General features: G+C 50.8%; 1 protein-coding gene across 2 annotated transcripts in view; it reads left to right on the top strand.

Moving 5' to 3' along the window:
- LIMS2 (LIM zinc finger domain containing 2) overlaps positions 1–22,082 on the top strand; it is a 37,600-nt gene that overhangs the window by 187 nt on the left and 15,331 nt on the right. The window contains exons 1-4 of one of the 2 annotated variants that reach the window (XM_049615785.1): positions 11,946–12,154; positions 18,176–18,335; positions 20,830–20,896; positions 21,153–21,273. In XM_049615785.1, the coding sequence (XP_049471742.1) occupies positions 12,069–12,154; positions 18,176–18,335; positions 20,830–20,896; positions 21,153–21,273 (434 nt within the window). In that variant the 5' untranslated portion in view covers positions 11,946–12,068. Of the gene's footprint in view, positions 1–11,945; positions 12,155–18,175; positions 18,336–20,829; positions 20,897–21,152; positions 21,274–22,082 lie in introns of those variants that run through there. The other variant, XM_049615784.1, reaches the window with a different exon arrangement.

Here is a 22,082-nt window from a genome sequence, read left to right as displayed (position 1 = left end):
GCCCTCCCCTCCCCCACGCCCTTGGGCGGAGGGCGCCACGCGCCAGGAGGGCGCCTGCCTGGGCGGGACTGCGGGACGGGACCCCCGCCCCGACCCCTGCCCCCCCCACCCGCCCCGGGGAGCCGGCCGATCCACCTGCCGCGCCTCCGGCCCGGCCCCTAGACCTCGGTTGGCTGCCGGGGTAGCGGTGCCCGTCGGGACCGGGGTGTCCGGCCCGGGTAGCGGCGCGCGTCGGGACCGGGGTGTCCGGCCGCAGCAGGTGAAGCTCCCTCCCGCCCCCCTCCCGCCTACCTTGCAAGATGGGCACAGGTTTCCCCTCTCTAGAGGAGAACCAGGGCTCAGAGGGGCCGGGCACCAACCCGAGGTCACAACCAAAGGGCAGGGCGTTAAAACCCAGACTGTGGCCTCTATCAGCTTCCCGGACCCCCAGCTGTGTGATCCTGTGGAGGAGATCTTACCTCTGGGGCCCTTGTCTCCTCCTCTGTAAGCCGGAACGGTGAAAACGGTGACAATGTTAAAAATGATAAGGGGTCTGTGTGGGGGTCTGGCTAAACTCTGCCCAAGCATAGGTTGCTCAGGGGGTGGGGACAAGGCACTCCCCTAGGCCTGGCCCAGGCTGGGCTCCCAGGCCCTGGTGCCATTTCACAGATGAGGTAACTGAGGCCCTAGAGGCTGAGTGACTTAGGAGGCCAGTCACATGTCCACTAGTATCTGGCCAGTGTTGGCCTCTGCAGTCCTTTCTGGAACATGGCTGGGTACAAGTGCATGACTCAGACTGGGTGGGAGGGGATGGTCTCCAAGGCCCAGCAGCCCCCTTCCAGCCAAGCCCTGGCAGGACGATGTTCTTTGACTTGTGGTTTGTGGGCCGAGAAAACCCTGTGGTTTTGCTAGGAAAAAGACTTGGGGAGAAGCCGTACCCAGGAATGGGGAACAGCTACGGAGGGTGGGGTGATGACCCCAAATATGGTGTGATGTGCAGAGTGGTCACCCAGTGGGTGGGGATACGCTGGCCCACAGTATTAGGGCAGCTAGGGCACCCAAAATGGCAGATGTCTTGTTTCAGATGCACTTTGCTGCCCACTCCATCATGGCCTGAGTCTGTGGACACAGTCAGCCTTCCAGGGCTCACCCCTCCTCATGTGCTCTGGAGCCCCTGCTTTCCCTGCCCGCTTCCTGGTCCCCGACATGTAAGCTTATGAGGACAAGATGGGACAGAGTGAAACAGGGACAGCATCAGGAGCACAGACCAGCGTTGAGTGGGATGTGTGCGAGGTGGCCCGGGCACAGCAAACACCCTAATAAGGCAGGGCCACACCCCTCCAGCTTTGGCAGCAGCTTTTATCCCGACACCCTGCAGGCTCTGAGGCAGATCAGAGACAGAGGCACCTCTGTTCTCTTGGCAGGGCTCCTGTCGCCCCTGAGTCCCTTGAGCCTTCCAGGGAAGGGCTGCCCCCCAGCCCAGGGAAGGCAGGCAGCTTTGGGAGCAGGGCCAGCCTGCCCTGGCTTGCTGCAGGGGTCCGGCAGGTGCCCCGAGCCTGAGAAATGCTGGTCATCAAATGAAACAGGGCCCAGAGTGAACTTTGGAAAACACTGGGTGGAGTTTTTCCTTGTAAAAGTAACATTGCTCATCTCAGGGAGTTAGAAAAACCCCCAGAAACGTTAAAGATAATGGGAACAGAAAAAGAGAAAGAAAACACCCACAGTTCCACTCCTCAGAGATGCCCCTAGGAATATTTTGGTGGCTTGCTTCTTTTCTTGTGGGCTCTTTTCCTGCTCATTCGTTTTTTGCAGCTGTGAGCCGTCTGGGAGCAGAGTTTGCCTGCCACACGCAGTGCCCAGGCTGGGATTGGCCTCCCCCCCCCCGCCCCCCCCGCCCCATGCCGCTCACAGGCATGGGGCCAGGCCAGCTGAGGATGGGACATCCAACCCAGCCATTGGGGTGGGCGATGTTTTTCCCGTCCCAGAAGCTGTGGAGTTTTGCTTTCACTCTGTTGTGTGCCACCTTGACCTATGCATGCCCACTGCCCCCATGAGACCCCAGGGCAATGCCCATGCTGCATCCTGGTTCTCTGCACATCCACCTGCGCTACCTAGAACCAGGCTGACCTGGAAACAACCTTCTCCTCGTACACCTCACGCACCCTGCCAACTGTATAAAGTGCCAGCTTGCCCCAGGACCAGAGTGAGCAAGGCCAGGGGGAGGGCAGGGGAGACCCAGTGAAGTGGCCCAGAGTGTTGTACACGGCCGTGCACTTTGGAAACACACCTGCAGGTGCTGTGGAGAGAAAGGGCTGCTGAGGAAGAGATTGGGAAGGAGGTCCGCCACAAGGGAGGCTTCTTGTCATTGGCAGCCTTGGGGGTGGAGAAGAGGAGGGGATTCAGGGTCTGGGAGGTAGAATGGGAGGACCTGACTGAGAGGGTGGAATCCAAGACGATGCCCAATGGTGGAGCAGGCGTGGGCCCTAAGCTAGTTTGGGCCATGAAGGATTGGAAGAGCTGTGACAAGTCCCTGAGGAAGTGCTGGGAGGAGGTTGGAGAGGAGGGTCTGAAGCCCCAGATTGGGCTGAGCTGGGGCAGAAGGGTAAGGAGGGCCCAGGTGTGGTTGGGGGTGGGCAAGCTGTGGGATGGAAACTCAGCCCTGGTGGGGGCCCAAAGACTCTGGACCTTAAAAACACCGGAATCTTTGTCCTAGCCGGAGGGACCTTTGACATCAGCACTGGTCTACAATGAGGATGTGAAGGTCCAGGCAGGTCACACCCCTGCTAAGGGTCCCAGCCTGTCACTGGCCCTCCTCCAAGTGCAGCCTGGGACTGGGCGCTCACAGCTGGTGAGGTCAGTGGCTTAGCCTATTGTAGGGTGGAGTCCCACCCACCATACGACCCTAGTCTGCTGAGGCCACCAGGTGCCAGCTCCCGAGCTGGGCCTCTGTACAGTGCAGAGCAGGGCTGCTGGATCTGGGTCCCCACATCCACCAGCACCCTTGCCCTCCATGGTGCCCGGTCCCCACTTTCTTCAGGAGCATGCCCAGTGGCCCCCTTGGCGGAAGAGCCTGCCAGCGTGTAGCTAAGATGGCAGCCAGGGCCTGAGCACAGCACGTGGAGCTGTGGGAAACAGATGATGAGTGCCACGCAGCTGGACCCTGAGCCCCAGACCAGGCCAGGCTAGGTAGCACCCAAGACTCCTCAACTCCTCCCTTTCCCTGGACTTCTGGCATTGACTCTGACCCTGCCAGTGCGGTGCGGTGGGGGGGGTGGTGGGTCTGATTTGTAGCGTGTCCATTTCCGGGCTGAAAATACCTCCACCTCGGCTCACTTCAAACTACCAACATGATGTTAACTGGTTCCCAAAATTCCTGAAAATTCAGCAGTCAGCACTTGGGAGCTGCTACAAGATGGCCCGGGCATCCTACTGTGCAGAGGGGCCTGGCTTTGTAGGCACAGTGGCTGTCCCGCCTCTCCAGCTACACTGCTTCTCTCTGTTCCATCTGTCAGTGCAGAGTCATACTAAATGTTCCTTAGGTCTTCATTTCCAGGGAGGGTGGGCAGAGGGGGAACCCTAACTCTCCTCCTTGTTCTGTTTATTCAAATCTTCTAAATTCCTGACGGTGAATATTTACTCAATATGGCCTAACAAGATAAACATGTTAATGGGATACTTATCTGAGAGGACAGTGTTTCACTAAGATGATGCGACCCAATGTATGTATGTAAATAAAACCAACAATGTGTCCACACTGATGCCTGAGTTTCCAGTTAAGAAAATAAAAGCATTCAAAGTCCGATTTCATGTGGGGTAAGAAGGTTGGAAAACATCACTCATCTGATGCATACCAAGGACTTGGCCTCCCAGTGGGTCAAGGGAGGAGGTGGGGGAGGGAAGCTGGCTGTGGAGAGGCTGTTTGCAGTGGTGTCTCTGGCTGCCCTGGGGATGGCTCTCACAGCTCAGCCACAAGGGGGTGACAGCCCTGCCTCACAACTTGATGGTGGCCTTGGCCTCTGTTGTTTCTCTAGTAAGCTACGTAGCTGCATTCTTCACTACACATGTGCTTTTTAAACATTAAAAAAAATAAATAAACATTAAAAAAATGTTTATTTATTTTGAGAGAGAGAGTGTATGAGCAGGAGAGGGACAAAGAGAGAGAGAGAGAGGGAGAGAGAGAGGGAAAGAGAATCCCAAGCAGGCTCTGTGCTGACAGTGCAGACCCCGATGTAGGGCTCGATCCCATGGACCATGAGATCATGACCTCGATCCCATGAGCCATGAGATAGATCATGACCTGAGCGGAAATCAAGAGTCAGATGCTTAACTGATTGAGACAACCAGGCACCCCTAAACATTTGAGATATAATTCACATACCATAAAATTCACTGTTTTAAGGTGTACGGTTTAGTGGGTTTTAGTGCATTCACCAGTTGTGCAACTATCACCACTAATTCTATAGAACATTTTCATCACCCCCCAAAAGAAACCCCACCCATGTGCAGTCAGTCCCCATTCTGCCCTCCCCCAGCTCCTGGTAACAATTAATGTGCAGTCTGTCGCTATAGATTTGGCTGTTCTGTGTATTTTCTATAAATACAACTCTACATTATATGGGCTTTTTTTTTTTTTTTACCTGGCTTCTTTCATTTAGCATAATATTTTCAAGGTTCATTTATGTTGTGGTATGAATCAATACTTCATTCCTTTTTTGGGGGAGAGGTGCAAATAATATTCCATTGCATGGATTTACCGTATTTTGTCTATGTGTTCAGTTGTAGTGGGCATTTGAATTGTTTCCACTTTTTGGCTTTTATGAATAATGCTGCTGTGAATTTTTCTATCTATATTTTCTACTCACTTGAGCATATACTTAGGAGTGGAATTGCTGGTAATTCTATGTTAAACTTTTTGAGGAATTGCCAAGCTATTTTCAGAGTAACTGCATACTTTTACATTCCCACCAGGAATGTGTGAGGGTTCTAATTTTCTCCACATCCTCACTAACACTTATTGTTTGTTTTAGTGGGTGTAAAGTGGTATCACTTTTTTGACTTTCATTTTCCTAACAACCTGTCATGTTGAGCATCTTATCATGTGCTTATTGGCTGCTGGTACATCTTCTTTGGAGAAATGTTTGTTTGGTTTCAGTGCCCATTTTAAAATTGGGTTGTCTTTTTATTATTGGATTTTAAGAGTTCTTTATGTATTCTGGATGTGAGACACTTACCAGCTATATGATTTGCAAAATATTTTCTCCTATTCTGTGGATTGTCTTTTAACTTTCTTGATAGTGTTTTTTGATGCACAAAAGTTTAAAATTGTGATGAAGTCCAATATATCTATTTATTCTTTGATTGCTTGAGTTTTTGGTGTCATATCTAGGGAAGTGTTACCTAATCTAAGATCATGGAGATTTATTCCTATGTTTTCTTCTACGAGTTTATACTTTTAACTCTGACATTTTGATTTTCCATCCATTGTGAGTCAATTTTTATATGTGGCCTGAGGTAGGGGTTTGAAACCATTCTTTTGTATGTGGCTATCCAGTGGTCTTAGCATCATTTGTTGACAAAACTATTATTTTCTCATTGAATTGTCATGGCAGCATTGTCAAAAATCAGTTGATCATGGATATATGGGATTATTTCTGGACTCTCAATACTATTCCACTGATGTATGTGTCTGTCCTTATGCTGGTACCAGACTGTTTAATTATTACTACTGTAACTCTGTAGTAAGTTTTGAAATTACAAAATGTTGGCCTGCTGACTTTGTTCTTTTTCAAATTATTTTGGTTATTCTGAGTTTCTTCAGTTCTTTATGAATTTTAGGATTGGCTTGCTCATTTCTGTAAAAAAGGCAGTTGGAATTTTTATAGGGCTTGTGTTGTATCTGTAGGTTAATTTGTTGGGGAACGTTATTGTCATCTTAACAATAGCAAGTTTTCCAATCCCTGAACATGGGATGTCTTTCCATTTATTTAGGTCTTCTCTAGTTTCTTTCAACAATGTTTTATAGTTTTCATTGTATAAGTCTTATACTTTGTTGGTTAAATTTATTCCCAGGTATTTTATTCTTTATGATGCTAGTGTAAATGGAATTGTTTTATTAATTTCATATTCATATTGCTTATTGCTAGTGGGTTTTGTATATTGGTTTTTTACCTGCAAACTTGATGAGTTCATTTACTAGCTGTAATAGTTTTCCTTGGGGTTTAGGGTTTTCTGTGTATAAGAGTATGTGGTAATCAAATAGAGAGTTTTACTTCTTTTCCAATCTGGATACATTTTCTTTCCTTTTATTGCTAATTGTCCTTGCTAGAACCTCTACTGCAGTGTTGAAAAGAAATGTCGAGGCTGGACATCCTAGTCTTATTCCTGATCTTAGAGGGAAAGTTCTCAGTCTCTTACCATTAAGTATGATGTTAGCTCTGGGTTTTTATCAGGTTGAAGAAATACCCTTCTAATCCTAGTTTGTTGAGAGGTGTTTTTTGTTTTTTAATCATGAAAAACATGGATTTTGCCAAGTGCATTTTCAGCATTCATATGATGTATTACATTGATTTTGGATGTTAAACCAACTTTATATCCTGGAATAAATCCCATTTGGTTATGATATGTAGTACTTTTTATATGGTGCTAGATTCAGTTTTGTTCAGGATGTTTGCATCTCTATTCATAAGTGATATTCATCTGTAGTTTTCTTGTGATATATTTTTCTGATTCAGGGTAATGCTGACTTCATTGAATGAGTTGAGAAGTGTTCCCTCCTGGTAGATTTTTTGAGAAGATTTTGTGAAGGGTTGGTGTTAATGCTACTTAAACATTTGGTAAAATTCACCAATAAAACCATCTGGTCCTGGGTTTGTCTTTGTAGGAAGATGTTGATTACAAATCCAGTCTCTTTACTTGTTGTTGGCCTATTTGGATCTTACACTGCTTGTTGATTCAGTTTTGGTAGTTTGTATCTCTCTAGGTATTTGTCTATTTCTGCTAGGTTATTTAATTTGCTGTAATTTAGTTTGCATACAATTGTTCACAGCATTTTCCTTATAGTCCTTTAAGTTTCTCTAACTTTGGTCCCTTCTTTCATTCCTGATTTTAGTCTTTTGGGTGTTCTCTTGTTTTCTTGGTCAGTCTAGCTAAAGGTTTATTAGTTTTGATCTTCTCAACAAACCATTTTTGGTTTTGTTGCTTTTCTCTATTTTTCCTAATCTCTATTTCATTTATTTCTTCTCTAATCTTTATTATTTCCTCTCTAATGCTTGCTTTGAATTTAGTTTATTCTTCTGTTTCTGATTTCTATAAAGCTATTTTATACTATACAAGTATTTAAATTATTATACAACTAATTTTTTTAAGTAGGTTCCACGCCCAGCATCGGCCTTGAACTCAAGACACCAACATCAAGAGTCATATGCTGTATTGACTGAGTCAGCCAAGTGCCCCTATTACACAAGTATAAATAACTACAGTGAAAACTATTCAACTGTGTACAACTATAAATTTTCCTTGAGCACTGCTTGAGCTACATCCCCTTTGGTGTGTTGTGTTTTCATTTCATTCATCTCAATCTTTTCCTAATTCCTTTGTTTTCTTCTTTGACTCAGTGATTCTTTAGGAGTGTGTTGTTTAATTTCCACATATTTGTAAATTTCCTAAATTTCTTTCTATTATTGATTTGTGGTTTTATTCTATTGTGATCTGAGAATATGCTTTTTTCCCCCTAATGTTTGTTTATTTTTGAGAGAGAGAGAGAGAGAGAGAGAGAGCAAGAGAGCGCATGAGCAAGGGAGGGTCAGAGAGAGAGGGAGACACAGAATTCGATGTGGGCTCCAGGCTCTGAGCTATCAGCACAGAGGCCGATGTGGGGCTTGAACCCTTGAACCATGAGATCATGACCTGACCAGAAGTCAAGAGTCAGGTGCTTAACTGACTGAGCCAGAGTCAGATGCTTAACTGACTGAGCCACCCAGGCACCTCTGGATTGACTCTTTTATCACTATAAAAGGTCCTTTTTTGTTCTTATAACAATTTTTGTCTTAAAGTCTGTTTGGTCTGATGTTAGCTTCTAGCTGTCTGATGTTAGCTTCCCTTTTAGTTGCTATTCGCATGGTATATCTTTTCCATGCTTTTACTTTCAAACTATTTGTTTTTGTCTAAAGTGAATTTCTTGTAGAAATCATATAAGCAGATTTTTTTAAATGCATATACTGACTTCTGACTTTTAATTGAAGATTTTAATCCATTTACTTTTAATGTAATTACTTTACATTTACAATTTACTATTTATTTATGTATCTTATGTCTTTTTTGTTTCTTAGTTCCTACACTCTTGCCTTCTTTTGTGTTAAATTATTTCATTATGCTGTTGTCTTTAAATCAGAGGGGAAAAATAGGTTTACAAACAAAAAATACATTTATATTGTCTTTTATTTTTATCTATATAGTTACTTTTACTATATCAAGGTTAAATATACTTTGCTGCTTTTTATTTCTTCATGTGGATTCGGATTATTGTCTGATGTCTTTTAATTTCATCCTGGAGGACTCTTTTAGTGTTTCTTTTCAACTACGTAATTTCTATTTGGTCCTATTTTATATATTTTCTACATCATTATTGATATTCTCCATTTGGTGAGATATCATTCTCATACTTTCCTTCAGTTTTTTTAGACATGGTTTTCTTTTGTAATTAAAATAACTGATTTAAAGTCCATCTAATAAGTGTAATATTTGGGCTTCCTCATGGAGGGTTTCTATTGATTGCTTTTTTTTTTCTGTGTAAGGGTAATACTTTTTTGTTTCTTTGTATGTCTCATAATTTTTTGCTGAGAACTGGACATTTCAAATAATATGTGGTGATTCTGAGATCAAATTCCCCCTCACTCCCCAGAGTATGTTGTTGCTACTTGTTTGTTTGTTTAGTGACTTTTCAGAAATAATTCTATAAAGTCTATATTTCTGTCATTTGCGACTGCTTAAGTCTCTGCTTGATTAGTTTAATGGCCAGCTAATGATTGGACAACCATTTCCTTGAATGTCTGTCACCAATAATGGACTCTGCTGAGGGCACTAAGTGTATGTTGCAGCACACCTTAAGCATTCAACCCTGCAGTTTACAACTCTGCCTTAGCCTTTACTTCCTGATTACACAGAGCCTGAGGGTCAATCAGAAGTGAGAGGTTAGGATCTTCTTGGGTCTTCTCTGAGCATGCGCATAGTCCTGGGCTTTGTGTGGCCTTCTAGATTCCTAGGACTATTTTGGTTCTTTTCAAAGCCCCTAAGGACATGTCATTCCTTAATTTTTTCCTTAAAAATTTTTTTTTATGTTTATTTATTTTTGAGGTGGGGGGAGGGGCAGAGAGAGAGGGAGACACAATCTGAAGCAGGCTCCAGGCTCTGAGCTGTCAGCACAGAGCCCAATGCAGGGCTTGAATCCATGAACTGTGAGATCATGACCTGAGCTAAAGTTGGATGCTTAACCAACTGAGGCACCCAGGCTCCCCTTTAGTTTTTTCTTTTAAGCTTTTTGATTAGTCTATTGTTGCTTCCACTATTATCCATTGCCTATGACAATGACAGCTATGATACCATAGGCAGTTACAACAGTAATACATTTGAAAAATACTCCCCAAGAGAGGCTTTTAGCAGTGGGTATGTGTGAGTGAGGTCACATAAAGACAAAACTTTCAAATGGAGTCTTCCAGGGAATGAAGGTTTGAAGGAGCTTCAGCCCTGTCTGCTGCGTAATTACTGGGAACGTGGGCTGTTATTTTTTAAGGCAGCAATGGAATTAGGATGTAGGGGTCAGAGGCTAGGATAAGTGAAAATATCATAAAGCTCACTGTTCCTACCAAGATTCAACTGTTTTTCTTTTCTTTCTTTTTTTAATGTTTATTTTTTGAGAGAGTGGGAGAGAGGGTGTGAGCAGGGGAGGGGCAGAGAGAGAGGGAGACACAGAATCTGAAGCAGGCTCCAGGCTCTGAGCTGTCAGCACAGAGCCTGATGCAGGGCTCGAACCCATGGCGCATTAGATCATGACATGGGCTGAAGTCAGACGTTTAACTGACTGAGCCACCCAGGAGTCCCCAGCTGCTTTTCTTGATGAAGTACCCTGGGTTACTGCAAACCTTTGGTTAATTTACAGAGTTCTGAAAAAGTGGATTCTAACAGTTTTTGCTAGTTTTCATTGCTTTTATGGAGGGACAACATTTTAAAGGCTCTTACTCTGCCATTTATGCTGACATCATTCTTACTATGTCTTTGCAACTTTGTCCTCTAGAGCCAGAGTGCTGACTGGAGACACAGCATGGCTCCGACGCCTAGTTCTGCAAGACAGGTTGCAGAACTGGGGGTGGGGTGGGGGCACAAGGCTGTGCACAGATTTGGGATTTGGGTTCAATCAGACTCTAATTTCCTTTCTCAATTTCTAGCCCCTGGTACTTACTTTTACAGTAAATATTTGTTGAATTGATCGGTGCTTGGTCACCTTGGACTTGAACTTTATTTACAAATTGTGATGTACAAAACGCTTGTGGCTATAGCCACCTTCCCAGGTCTATCTGCAATTGTGGAAACCATAAATAAATAATCCCTCCTTAAATGGAACTCTGACTCTGGGTAAGTTCTGGGTTCCAGAGTTGAGGATTTCCCCATGGGAGGGGCTGAGTAGGACTGGTACAAGGTACCTAGGCCCTTGGGCATTGACTTAAAGGTGCTACAACAAAACTTTCTAATAAGATTTCCTAAGCATTCAGCTATCCCCATCAGAGAAGAGAGTGGGAGGTGATCTTTGTACCTGTTGCATTCTCCAAGCTCAGCCTCTCTGTGCCCTTTTGCCTCTGTGGCCACCTTTAAAAACATATTTGTTGAATTGATCAGGGCTTGGTACTTTTGGAATTGACCTGCATTGACAAGTTATACTGTGCACAACGCCTGCAGTTATCTGGCTGTGTTTTAGAGCTGCCCCCCAGAGTGGTTAATGAATTTGGATTTGCTGGATGAGGTATGCTTCTCGGTATGTGGGCCTGGCATCTGAGTGCCATGGATCCCCTCCAAAGTTTTCCCTCCACCTCAGTGTTGGAGGACCAGTACCCTGCCCTGCTGTTCAGAATGATAGCTACTGTTTTTTGGGAAGGTGGAGGCCAATGCTGCTTGTGCTTTCTGACCTTACTTAGAAAGGTGTTTCAGGGAAATGGAATCGGTGTTAAAGATCTCCAGGAGTGCTACGGATCCTTATTTTACTGCTGACCATAGTGCTTGCTCCACCAGCAGCAGCCACAGTTCTGCCGCTGACCTTGGGTGTTTGCACTTGGATCACAATAACCCTGCTGATCTCCTTAGGTAAGAAAGCATGGATATAGTGCCTTCCTACCGGTCTTCTATCAGATTCTGCTGCTTCTGTTTTCCCTAGCAAGTTAGGGGATAACCTTTTCTCTGAGCTTTCACAGCATGGACCTCTTTTGGGTGCTTGGCAATTTGTTGGTCAGATCCAGGGGACTGAGGCTGCCCTGATCTGGGTCTCCAGGCGGCATTTGTGGCACAGGGTCTCAGGGAAGGAAACAAGGTCGAATGTGGGCATGTATGGGGCTTCCTCCAGGATTCCTAAGCCAGATCAGTCCCATATTGTCCTCCGGAGCTAAGGGGCCATCGTCAGGACATCAGGGGGCTTGGGGTTCCCTCTCAGGCTCCCAGCAGCCTGGGACCTCCAGGCACCCTGCCTTCCCACCATGGACCTCACCTTAGTGCTGTCTGGGACCTTCCCAGTGAGTCCCCTCCCCAGTCTGGACCCAGCCCTGCCACCTCAGCTTTCACTGTGCTGCCCCCGCTGCACGAACAATATCCTTTCTATTTGGACTTGACTCTGCTGCCCTTTGGAGATCGCAGTGTGTAACGTGAGCTCCTGTCCAGAGGGGGTGGGGGGAGAGGCGCCCCCTGCACGCTGGCCTGTCCCATCGACGTCGCCGTGTCTGGCCTGCCGCTGCCGCCACCGCCACTGCCCCCCGCCCCCGAGGCCCGGGTGGTCTCCGGGCCGTCGGAGCAGGGCCGCCCCAAGACGGGAGCAGAAGGAGGAGGCCCGCGCCATGGCAGCCCGGCTGGGCGCGCTCGCCGCGTCGGGGCTCTACCGGCGGCGCCAACACCGGCAGAGCCCGCCGCCCGCCGCGCTCGGGTAGGTGGCCGGGGCCGGGGCGGGGTTGGCGGGGACAATGGCCGGAAAGCTGCGGCTGCCGGCCTTTCCCCGACACCCGCTTGGCCCTCCCGACGGCAAGAGCCTGGCAGTCCAGGGCGTGGGGACAGCGCCTGCGTTGGCGATAAGATTGGGGGGAGGGTGCATCTGTGATCAACAAGCCTGGGCGGGACGCTGAGAATGGGGTGTTGAATTGTCCTGCGGAGCTCCCATGACTGCTTTCAGACTGGGGTCGTTTTGTTGCTACTTTGTAGATGAATGAACGGAGTGGTCAAGGAACCTGCTGGACTTCGCCCACCCAAATGGCTAAGCTGTGATTTGTAGCCAGTTTGGACCGACTCTAAAACCTGAGCTGCTGTCTCTCATGGAGAATTGCCAGTGTAGACAATGAAAGCCTCCTTTTGGGCAGGGAGGGCAGCCTGTGGCGCTCAGGGTGGACCCTCAGGGCATCTCAGAGTATGAGTTAACCTGGGGTGGGGAGGGTCTGAGGGGGCACGTAGATGGTGGTGGAACCACTAGTGTGGGTGTCAGGGGCTGGGCGCTGGGCCCCAGAGACCATCCGGGTGGAGACTTCTAGTAGAAAGTTGGGGAGAGAGTGATGAGGACTGTGAACTTGGGGTATCGGCAGGAAAGTGGCAGGTGCGAGCCTTAGAGGAAGAGGTGGGGGAGGAACAGTGGGAGAGGACCCTGAGGTTGGGAGGAGGAGGTGGGGAGTGAGGGAAGAGACAGGGAGCAGCAGTCACAGAGGTAGGGGTATCTGAGGACCCAGGAAAGGAAGGACGTCCAGGGGCTAATGCTACATGGATTGCTCTGAGCTCACTGCATTCCCATAGTCCGGGCAGCCCTCCTGAGGGGTAATTAGGACTGAGCCACCAAAGACGTCTGGGGCTAAGGACAGAGCAAGGAGTGGGGCACTGGGTAGGGGGAGGGGCCATAGCTGCAGAGGGGCCCCTATTGCACGGCTGGGATTTCGGGCCCCTTAGATGCCAGGACACGGGGACTGGACAAGACCGTTGCTTCGGTGGGGTACCCAAGGCTCAGGATGCCAGGAAACTCACCCGAGTGTGGCAATGCTGGAATAGGAACCCTCACTGCTGGGCCTCCGGTGTCCTTGGACATGGGTGGAGTGAGAGGTGGTGCAGGGAATGGCGATCAGGGGACTGGTGGGTCATAGGCCCTGTTGGAGCGAGGTCCACAGTGTACACACGCAGCACAAGAACAAGGCCAACGTGCAAGGAGGGCACATGGGCGTGATCATGGACACCAGGCCTTGGGAAAGCTCCATGCATGCAGGCACATATGTTTATTTGCTCCTCGTCTTTACTTTTCTGTGAACTTCTGGCTCGTGCCCTTCCTCACCTCTGTTGTCAGTGTGACAGTTCTAAAGCCCATCTGCTTAAAAGTAAATGAAGCTGCTAGAGCCAAGAGGTACCACTCGGGCTTCAGGAAATGCCATGTAATCTCCCGCAGTCTCCAAACATATCGGGAATGTGTTTCTGATGGTGGAAATGCCTTGTGTGCGGCAGCCTAAGGCAGCAGTTAGTTTTCCAGCCTTCCCAAGGCTGAGTGTGGAACTGGCTTTGTGTAAATTCCTGTTTACTGTGTGCAGCCAGGTGACCCCAGCTGCTGGTTTCTGACTGGCCTCTCGGGGGAGTGGCAGGGAGGGGGTCCAGGCAGTGCTGGGGGCACCTTCCACTCGAGCTTCAGACATCATGTTGCAGTGGGATCCCCCTTCTCTCCCTGCACCTGGAGAAGGGCCTGGGCACAGAACAGGTGCTCAGTAAGGATCTGTTGGATGAAGGGGGTGGTGGGGGAAGGATGCTACTAGCTGCCGATGACGGAGCAGTTATGGGCTGTGCTGCAAGTGTCACCTCACTTAGCCCTCCCAACCTCCCCCGGAGGTTGCTGTTGCTAGCTCATTTTACAGATGCGGAAGCCCAGGCTCAGAGAGCACTTTGCTGCGGACCACGTAGCCAGGGAGCACCTGAGCAGGGATTGCAGCCTGGTCTGCCTGGCTGTACAACACACGCATCCGACTGACGACTGCTCAGGCTGACGTGGCCTCAGTAATACTGACTCATTCTCCTCCCAGCCCCTGCCTGTTCCCAGGCCCTCACTGTCTTTCTAGGCTCAGATGGGTGGGAGGCTGGAGTGGGGCAAAGTCTAGGGTTGTTAAAAAACCAGAGTTTTGAATGGCTGTGCCTAGATAATGCCACCAGGAGCTGAGGGGACAGGAGAGAACATGGTCTAATCCTGTGTGACCTTCAGCAGGTTACTGACCCTCTCTGTACTTCAGTTACCTTATCTGGAACCAGCAACCTCTCCTCACAAGGAGCTGGCACAGAGAGGGCTCCCCCCACCCCACCCCAGGCTAATAGTCATTGTAAGGCTCAGTGACATCTTGTCACTCAGTGACATCTTGCACAGGCCCACAAATTGACTTGTGTTGGGCTGTCAAGATTGAGAAAGTTTTGGGGGTGCTGGCAAGGGCCGGAGAAGAGGTCCACGATGGTGTGCTCTTGTACACCATGGCATGCTGGCCATGCCCTCAGCAGCGTGAGTGTTGTCACTCACAGGGGCAGGATGGTGGTGTCTCCTTGGAGGGTAACTGGGTAGACTTTGTGCTCCCCATTCTTGGCTGGAATGTGTGAAGGAGGACATGGAATGTCCGTGTGTCCCACCCTTTGCCCTCTTGCAGGGAGCGCAGGCAGGCTGCAGGCCTTCCCCAGGACTGGGTGGGGGAGGAGGTGCTCTGGAAGGCTCCCAGAGTTGCTGGGAAACAACAGCTCTCTTTATCCAGCACTTGGCCTGCCCGGCCCTGTGCTCCACACACTGTATGCCAGTGAGTTCTTCACTCCAGCTCCGTGGGGTGGTAACTGTTACTCTGACACACCTCTTTGCAGATGAGGAAATGAGGCCCAGAGAAGCTGGTACCCTTTGCCAGCCCCCCCAGCTGGTGTCTGGGGCTATCAGGATTCAAATGTGGAGGGGTGAGCCCAGAGCCCCCTCCTGTGTCCTCGCTTCCTGCAGGAGACAGCTGGCATTTCTCTGATGGTGACATGGTTCAGTTGTTGGGCACATTTGCGTGTCTGTTCATTCCTCTGTCTTAGGCCAGTGGGTTGGAGTGTTGTCTGTGGTCCCGAGCTGGGTGGCATGGGGACACAGTTGCAGGAGTGCTTTGGGGGTGCTACTGCCCCCAAGACTTGGGCTGGGCAGCCAGTGGGTGTGAGAGGGAGGTGGTCACCCCCACATCCCACCTTCCTGTGCCAGGGCTTGTGCGAGGTATATATGTAGGGGACAGATGGCAAAATCCTCGGCCTCAGGCACCTAGGCACCCAGCCAGGGAACCAGACGTAGCCCAGTTAAAGACCAGCTGCTCTGGTTAGGGGACCTCATGAGGATGAACAGGAAGGCAGGTTGTGGTGGCTGCTGTGGGGGTGGTGTCTGTCAGCGTCCTGGTCAGAAACATAGTTACAGTGAAACAGAATGGCAGAGGAGAGTTTAACAGAGGGTCTACTTATGAGAGCAGAATGGTGGAAGGCTGGTAAAGTGTCTGGTCTAGCGGCAGGCGACTGGGGGTGGGATTGGGTCCCTGAAGGCCAGAGGGCAAGGGGCTTTGGGAGGCGCTGGGGCTCTGCAGGTGCTCACTTAGTTAGGGCCCAGAGCTCTGGATTTAAGCAGCAATCCCAAAGCCTGGGGCTGGACTTGAAACCTTGTTTTGGCTTCATTTTCTGGGTCCTTTGGGGAATTCCAGAGCCAGAGTCACAGGATTTCCTGTTGTTTCTCACTTCTCCAAGACCAGCAAGGTCTTGTGCACAGCCTGGAGTTGGAACTTCCCCCTGGCCCCGCCACCTTGGGTGTGTGCTGTGGGAGGACAAGGCCGCTAGGGTCACAATGTTTTCTAGCGGGAAGCCATGCCTGTGTTGACGAAGTCCAGCCCAGCCCTCCATGGCAGTCGGCCCTCTGCTGTCTGGCCCACCTCATGGAGACCAGCAGGGGGTTGGGGAGGGTGCAGGGTGTGTGTTGGGGGCAGAGTGGCTGCTGCACGAAGACCTTCTCTTGCATCGTGGGCTCTGCCCGACTCTTCCTGCCACCGTCCTGTTTCCTTGCCCCTGTGGCCAGTACGTGGACAAAGAAGGTAGCTTTGGTCCCCAAAACACACCTGAGGGCAGGCTAAGTCCTAAGAATCCGGGGTGCCTGTCAAGGCTTATGGGAGAGTCCTCTGGCCCTTCCCCTGCTATGTGGGGTCCCCAAGCTGAGCAGGCAGGAAGTCCTGTCTGGGGGCCCCAGCCCAGCTTCCAGCCTGTGTGCCAACAGTCCCCGTTAGACCCACTGTTCACAGCCCACACCCAGACCCCTGACAGGCAGAGCCCTCTCCCATCACCTCCTGGGCTCATCCCCGTTAGGGAGCCTTCCTCCCTATGATCGATACCTGAATGCCCCAGCAAGAGCTTCACTCACTCGAGAATTCTTCTCATAGTGCTGTGGCAGCAAGACAGGGGTGGGATTCGTACCCTGGGAGGCAGTACAGGCTGGAAAGATATTCTCAAGAGCATTCAGGTTGTGTCTGACCACTCTCTGTGTCTACTTGACATTGTCAGCTGGTTATCTCTCTCCCTGCTGAGCCTGACTGTCCTGCTATGGCTAGATATCCAGACAGCCACCGCCAGTCTGTCAGAGTTGACGCTTGAAACAAAACCTATTTGCTACCCTTATAGCAAAAGTCATGGGCATCAAGGTATTGGAAGGTCGAAGAGGTTGTCAGTCTGATACAGTTCCTCCTGGCCACACCTCTGGACCCCTCAGCATACAGTTTGGATTCTACTCCTCCCAGAAGGAAGCAAGCCTGCCACTTACCCCAGGGAAGCCACCACGGTTGAGGACATTTGCTCCCCAACCTGCTCGTATCCCAAACATTCACATTTTCACTTTCCCCGTGGCAGGGTGATTACATGTTTTTTGGGGCAGGTGATTTGCAACTAACTCCTGGTGTGGAGGAAAGAGCCATTGCAGTCCAACCAATCTGGGTTCAAATCTGGACTCTGTCATCTGCTGTGTGAGCTTGTGCAAGTTACTTAACCTCTCTGAACCTTAGGTCTCTCATCTGGAGGGCAGGGTTGCCTCAGGGATTAAATAAGAGGCATAAAGAGCCACTGATTTAGGCCTAGGTGAAGTTCTATGAGAGGCTCTGTTTCCCTGAGAAGAGGTGATAGGAGACACAGGAGGGAACCGAGGTGGCCACTGACACCTGGGCCAGCAGGATGCAGACCAAGCAGCCTGGGAACCAAGCGGAGACGTTGGAACCATGCACTGTCCTTTGTGTGGGCTTCCTATGGGCCAGGCATGCGGCTGAGTGCTTCCATGTGTCCCTGATCTCACTGGCCCCTAACCCCTCTTATGGACTTTTCATGGCTGGGAGTCTGGACTCTGAGAGTGGGGTACAGCCCAGGCCACAGTGAGAGCACTTGTCCTGAGCCCTCGCTGCTCTGACCAGTGTGGGCATGGCTGTGGCCCAGCTGTGTCTGACACTACATGGAAGTCCGTGGGGGTGGCAGGGCATGGCAGAAAGATGGGGGCTTTGGAGTCTGGAGGGGTGCTGGTTTCTAATCTGGGCTTTGCCTCCGCCCACTGTGGCCTTTGGGAAGGACACTCACTCCCCTCAGGACTTGGCTTGTCCATCTATAGAATGGAGATGCGGCGTAGGCCTTGTAGGGTTGTCATCCAGGAATGTGTGCCATAGCCCCTGGCATGCGCTGGCACTTAGGGGGCCCATGGGATACAATAGCTCCAGCAGATGTGTGGGCAGGTGTGCGGGCTGACATGAGCCAGTGTCAGGTAGCCCGGCTGAGCCTCTGCGGTGCCAACACTGCCATCAGTGTGAGGATAGCTGTTCCCCCCCACCCTCCTCCCCGGGAAGGTGTGTCCATCATGTGCAGCCCTCCAGGCTTGCTCATCTTGGCCCCTCCCCAGTCCTGACCTTCCCATCCCCTCTCCCCCCTGCAGCAACATGTCCAACGCCTTGGCCAATGCGGCTTGCCAGCGCTGCCAAGCCCGCTTCGCCCCTGCAGAGCGGATCGTTAACAGCAACGGGGAGCTGTACCATGAGCAGTGCTTCGTGTGTGCGCAGTGCTTCCGGCCGTTCCCCGAGGGGCTCTTCTACGAGGTGAGGACACTCCCAGGGCCCTCGGCTGGACGCCTTCTTGGAGCCTGAGCCCCTGACCAGCTCAGAGTCTGCCTTCCAGGAGCCTATGGGCTGTGCTCAGCCATGGTCCTGGTCAGTCATGCCAGGTCTTGAGCTTGCCTCCCCTGTGGACACATTCTCACTTGCGAGGTGTGAACAGTGCACCCCTGGTGGCTGTGGTGCTTAGGAAGGGTCACCACTCATCCAGCGTCCTCTGGGTAGACTCTGGGAGGCCACGGCATGCAAACACCCTGCCCTGCTGGCACACACCCTCCCTTGGGATCAGATGGTGCTCAGTGCTTCGGTTACAAGGAATCTTGGGGTAAGGAGGGTGGGTGGTCAGGGAAGGTAATGTTTGAGCAGACCTGAACGAGGTGAGGGAGCCGTGTATACATCTGTAGGAAGAGCACTCATCAGAGGGCTCAGCAAGTGCAAAAGGCCCTGAGGTCAGAGTATGCAGGGTATTTGAGATGCAGAAGAAGGCAGTCTGTCTGATGTCTAAAAAGGACCACTGTCCTTGCTGTGCTGAGGAGACACTAATGGGGGCAGGTACATGAAGCTGGAATTATTGAAAGAATCCAGGTCAAAGGAAGGGATCTAGGTTGGGCCACACTGGCTCTTAAGAGCAGATTGTTTAAATTTTCAGTAATCTTGCAAGCTAGTGGATAAACACAACTCTTTTTTAAAAAATGTTATTTATTTATTTTGAGAGAGGGAGAGCACGCTCGCATGAGCAGGGGAGGGACAGGAAGAGAGGAAGAGACAGAATCCCAAGCAGGCTCCACACTGTCAGCACAAAGCCTGACATGGGGCTCAAACTCATGAACCGTGAGATCATGACATGAGCCAAAATCAAGAATCAGACGCTTAACCGACTGAGACATCCGGGTGACCCTAAACACAACTCTTATTCCTCGGTGGCTCAGTCGGTTAAGTGTCCGACTTCGGTTCAGGTCATATCTCACGGTTCTTGGGTTTGAGCCCCACATTAGGCTCTGTGCTGACAGCTCAGAGGCTGGAGCCTGCTTCGGATTCTGTATCTCCCTTCCTCTCTGCCCCTTCCCCACTCATCCTCTGTCTCTCTCTGTCTCAAAAGTAAATAAAACATGAAAAAAATTTTAAAAACATTAAGTTATATAAATGTATAGGAGATAAAATTGTATTAAAAACAAAGTAACACATACTCAAAACTCACCACTTCCTAGTTATTTTATTACATTTTACTATCATCTATGCCTTTGAGGTTATCTGTCTATTGCATTGTGGTGGTGGAAACATGGTGCCATGATGGCTACTGCACATGTCTTAACTCCACACTGGTGCCATGTTGGTAGCTTGACATTGTCCACGATGGAAATATTTACACCATAGAGATGGGCAAATGCTACAGATCAGACTGCATCTCCCGAAGGTCCTGTTGGTAAACATTTACCCCTGGTGGTTGCAGTGGAGGTGGAGATCAGGGGTCAGAGGCTGATTGGTGGATGGATGGTTGTGGGGTACGAGAGCTCCTCCTGGCAGTGTGGGAGGAGCTGTTCCTCATGGCACCTTCCAGTCTCCTGGGAAATGCTGGCCCACTGTAGAGGCAGTGGGAGGGAGGCAGAGCTCTGTGAGCAGTGGCCATGTGCCTAGAACAGAGCCTGGCGTACAGGAGGTGCTCAGGGAATATTTGTTGCTGAATGAATTTAACGCCTGCCACCTCTACAGGCCCCTGGGTAGGGCTATATCCAGTCACAGCCTAATAAAACACTCATTTCAGAAAAGAAGGTAAATCAAATTTTTAAAAAAGAAAATGAAATTGTCAAGAGAGAAGAAAGCAGAGACAGGCCTGGCCACATTTGGGGCCAGCACGAGAGCTGTCATTGCCCAGGCAGACGGGGACAATGGCTGGTGGCTCCTGCTGGCTGCAGGACTTCGGGTTCTCCCTCAGGCCCCCATGTTTTTCCTTGTCCCTCCTTCTGTGTCTCCTCTCTGGGTCTCTTGTGGCCTCTGGGAGAAATGGACTTCTCACACAGAGAAAACACACAGGAAATAAGGCCAAGTGACATTTATAAATCAAACTTGATTCCAGCCCTCGGCTCACTCCCAGGACCAAGGTCTTGTGAAAACAGCAGAGGCCCTTTGAGGACTGGCCTTGCCCAGTTCCCAGCTTCTATGCGACCCCTCACTTAGCCTGTCTGCCCCGTGGAGTGGGCCAGTTCTCTCCGTCTCCAGGCCTCACCCCTGCTGCTCCCTCTGTCTGGATTGCCCTCCTTTCAGCACCCCCACAACCTCCCTGTGGTCTTTCGGCTCCTTACCACCTCCTCCAGGAAGGCTTCTCCTCCACCCCCACCCTGCTTCCTGTGGTGGTAGCAGTTGCACAAGTTGGGATGCTTGTCCAGCCTTCCCGAGGGTGGGTCCTGACCCAACATAGACTGGCCAGCTCGGGGAGAATGATGGGGTTTTGCTTGAACTTTCTCTGCTGGCCCGTTTGCAGTTCGAAGGCCGGAAGTACTGTGAACACGACTTCCAGATGCTGTTTGCTCCATGCTGCGGGTCCTGCGGTAAGGGCTGGATACAGCACACCTGGGGTTGGGCAGGTGGATGGGAGCACAGGTGCTCCTCCCTGACCGCCCTGCACCCTGCCTCAATGGGCACTAGTGCTCTGCAGGCGTCACCGTCCCGTGCTCTGGGAGGGAAGCCCTGGTACCAGGCTGAGCCTCAGGCGAGTGCCAGCGAGGGCAGGGCTTGGGAAGGGGCTGCAGGGGTGGGGGTGGGGGCTTGTGCCTGCCCCAGCAAACAAGGACCTGTCTCTTCCAGGTGAGTTTATCATCGGCCGTGTCATCAAGGCCATGAACAACAACTGGCACCCCGGGTGCTTCCGCTGTGAGCTGTGTGACATTGAGCTGGCTGACCTGGGCTTCGTGAAGAATGCAGGCAGGTGAGGAGGGCCCTCACCCAGGCACTGCTTACTGAGAGCCAGGCTCACCCCAGGTGGCGTGGCCTGTGCCCACATGCTGTGTCCCTGCAGGGCAGACAAGAGACCCCTGCTTTACAGGAGAGGGCTGGGGCTAGAGAGAGTAGGGGGCCACGAGTCAGGGCTCGTCCAGGCCTGGGGGCGCTCCCCGGGGCAGGCTGACAACAGGCAGTGAGGAGGAAGGTGGCCAAAGCAGGAGCCATCACGTGCACTGGGTGGATAAAGAGCTTTAGGCCATCACTGTGGCCGGCCACCCCAAGCTGCTGACCCTGGGTGTCTCCCTCCTTCAAGGTACCCAGGGCTGAATGTCACTGGAGAGAAATCACACAACCACGGGGCCCAAATTTACTCTTAAATTCAGGTGTCCTTGGTAGATTAAGTTCCCAGCTTCCAGGAAGCCTGGCTCTGTTCTCCCCGCACTGTCTCTGCACCCCCTCCCCCCATAGCTGTGACCTCCCTCCCACTTTCCCCGAGGGGAGGCTCCCCTGCTCCCTGCACCCTTGCACCCCCTGCCTCAGTCACCAGGCACCACGGAGGCCAGAGGCCGGGTTCCTGCTCCTTCCTCCACCCTCTTCTCCAGAGGGGCTGTAGGCTCAGTCTGCGCTTTCCCTCAGAGCTGTCCTCCCACTGCAGGACGCGCCAGCACCCCTGCTGACCCCCCTCACTGGCTCCCCACTGTCCCTGCTGGCCCCCCTCACTCACTCCCCACTGCCCCTGCTGGCCCCCCCTCACTGGCTCCCCACTGCCCCTGCTGGCCCCCCTCACTGGCTCCC

The sequence above is a fragment of the Panthera uncia genome (assembly GCF_023721935.1).
Source record: "Panthera uncia isolate 11264 chromosome C1 unlocalized genomic scaffold, Puncia_PCG_1.0 HiC_scaffold_3, whole genome shotgun sequence".
Classification (NCBI taxonomy): Eukaryota; Metazoa; Chordata; class Mammalia; order Carnivora; family Felidae; genus Panthera; species Panthera uncia.
The sequence above is the reverse complement of the archived record's forward strand: the minus strand, read 5'-3'. Positions and strand labels throughout refer to the sequence as shown.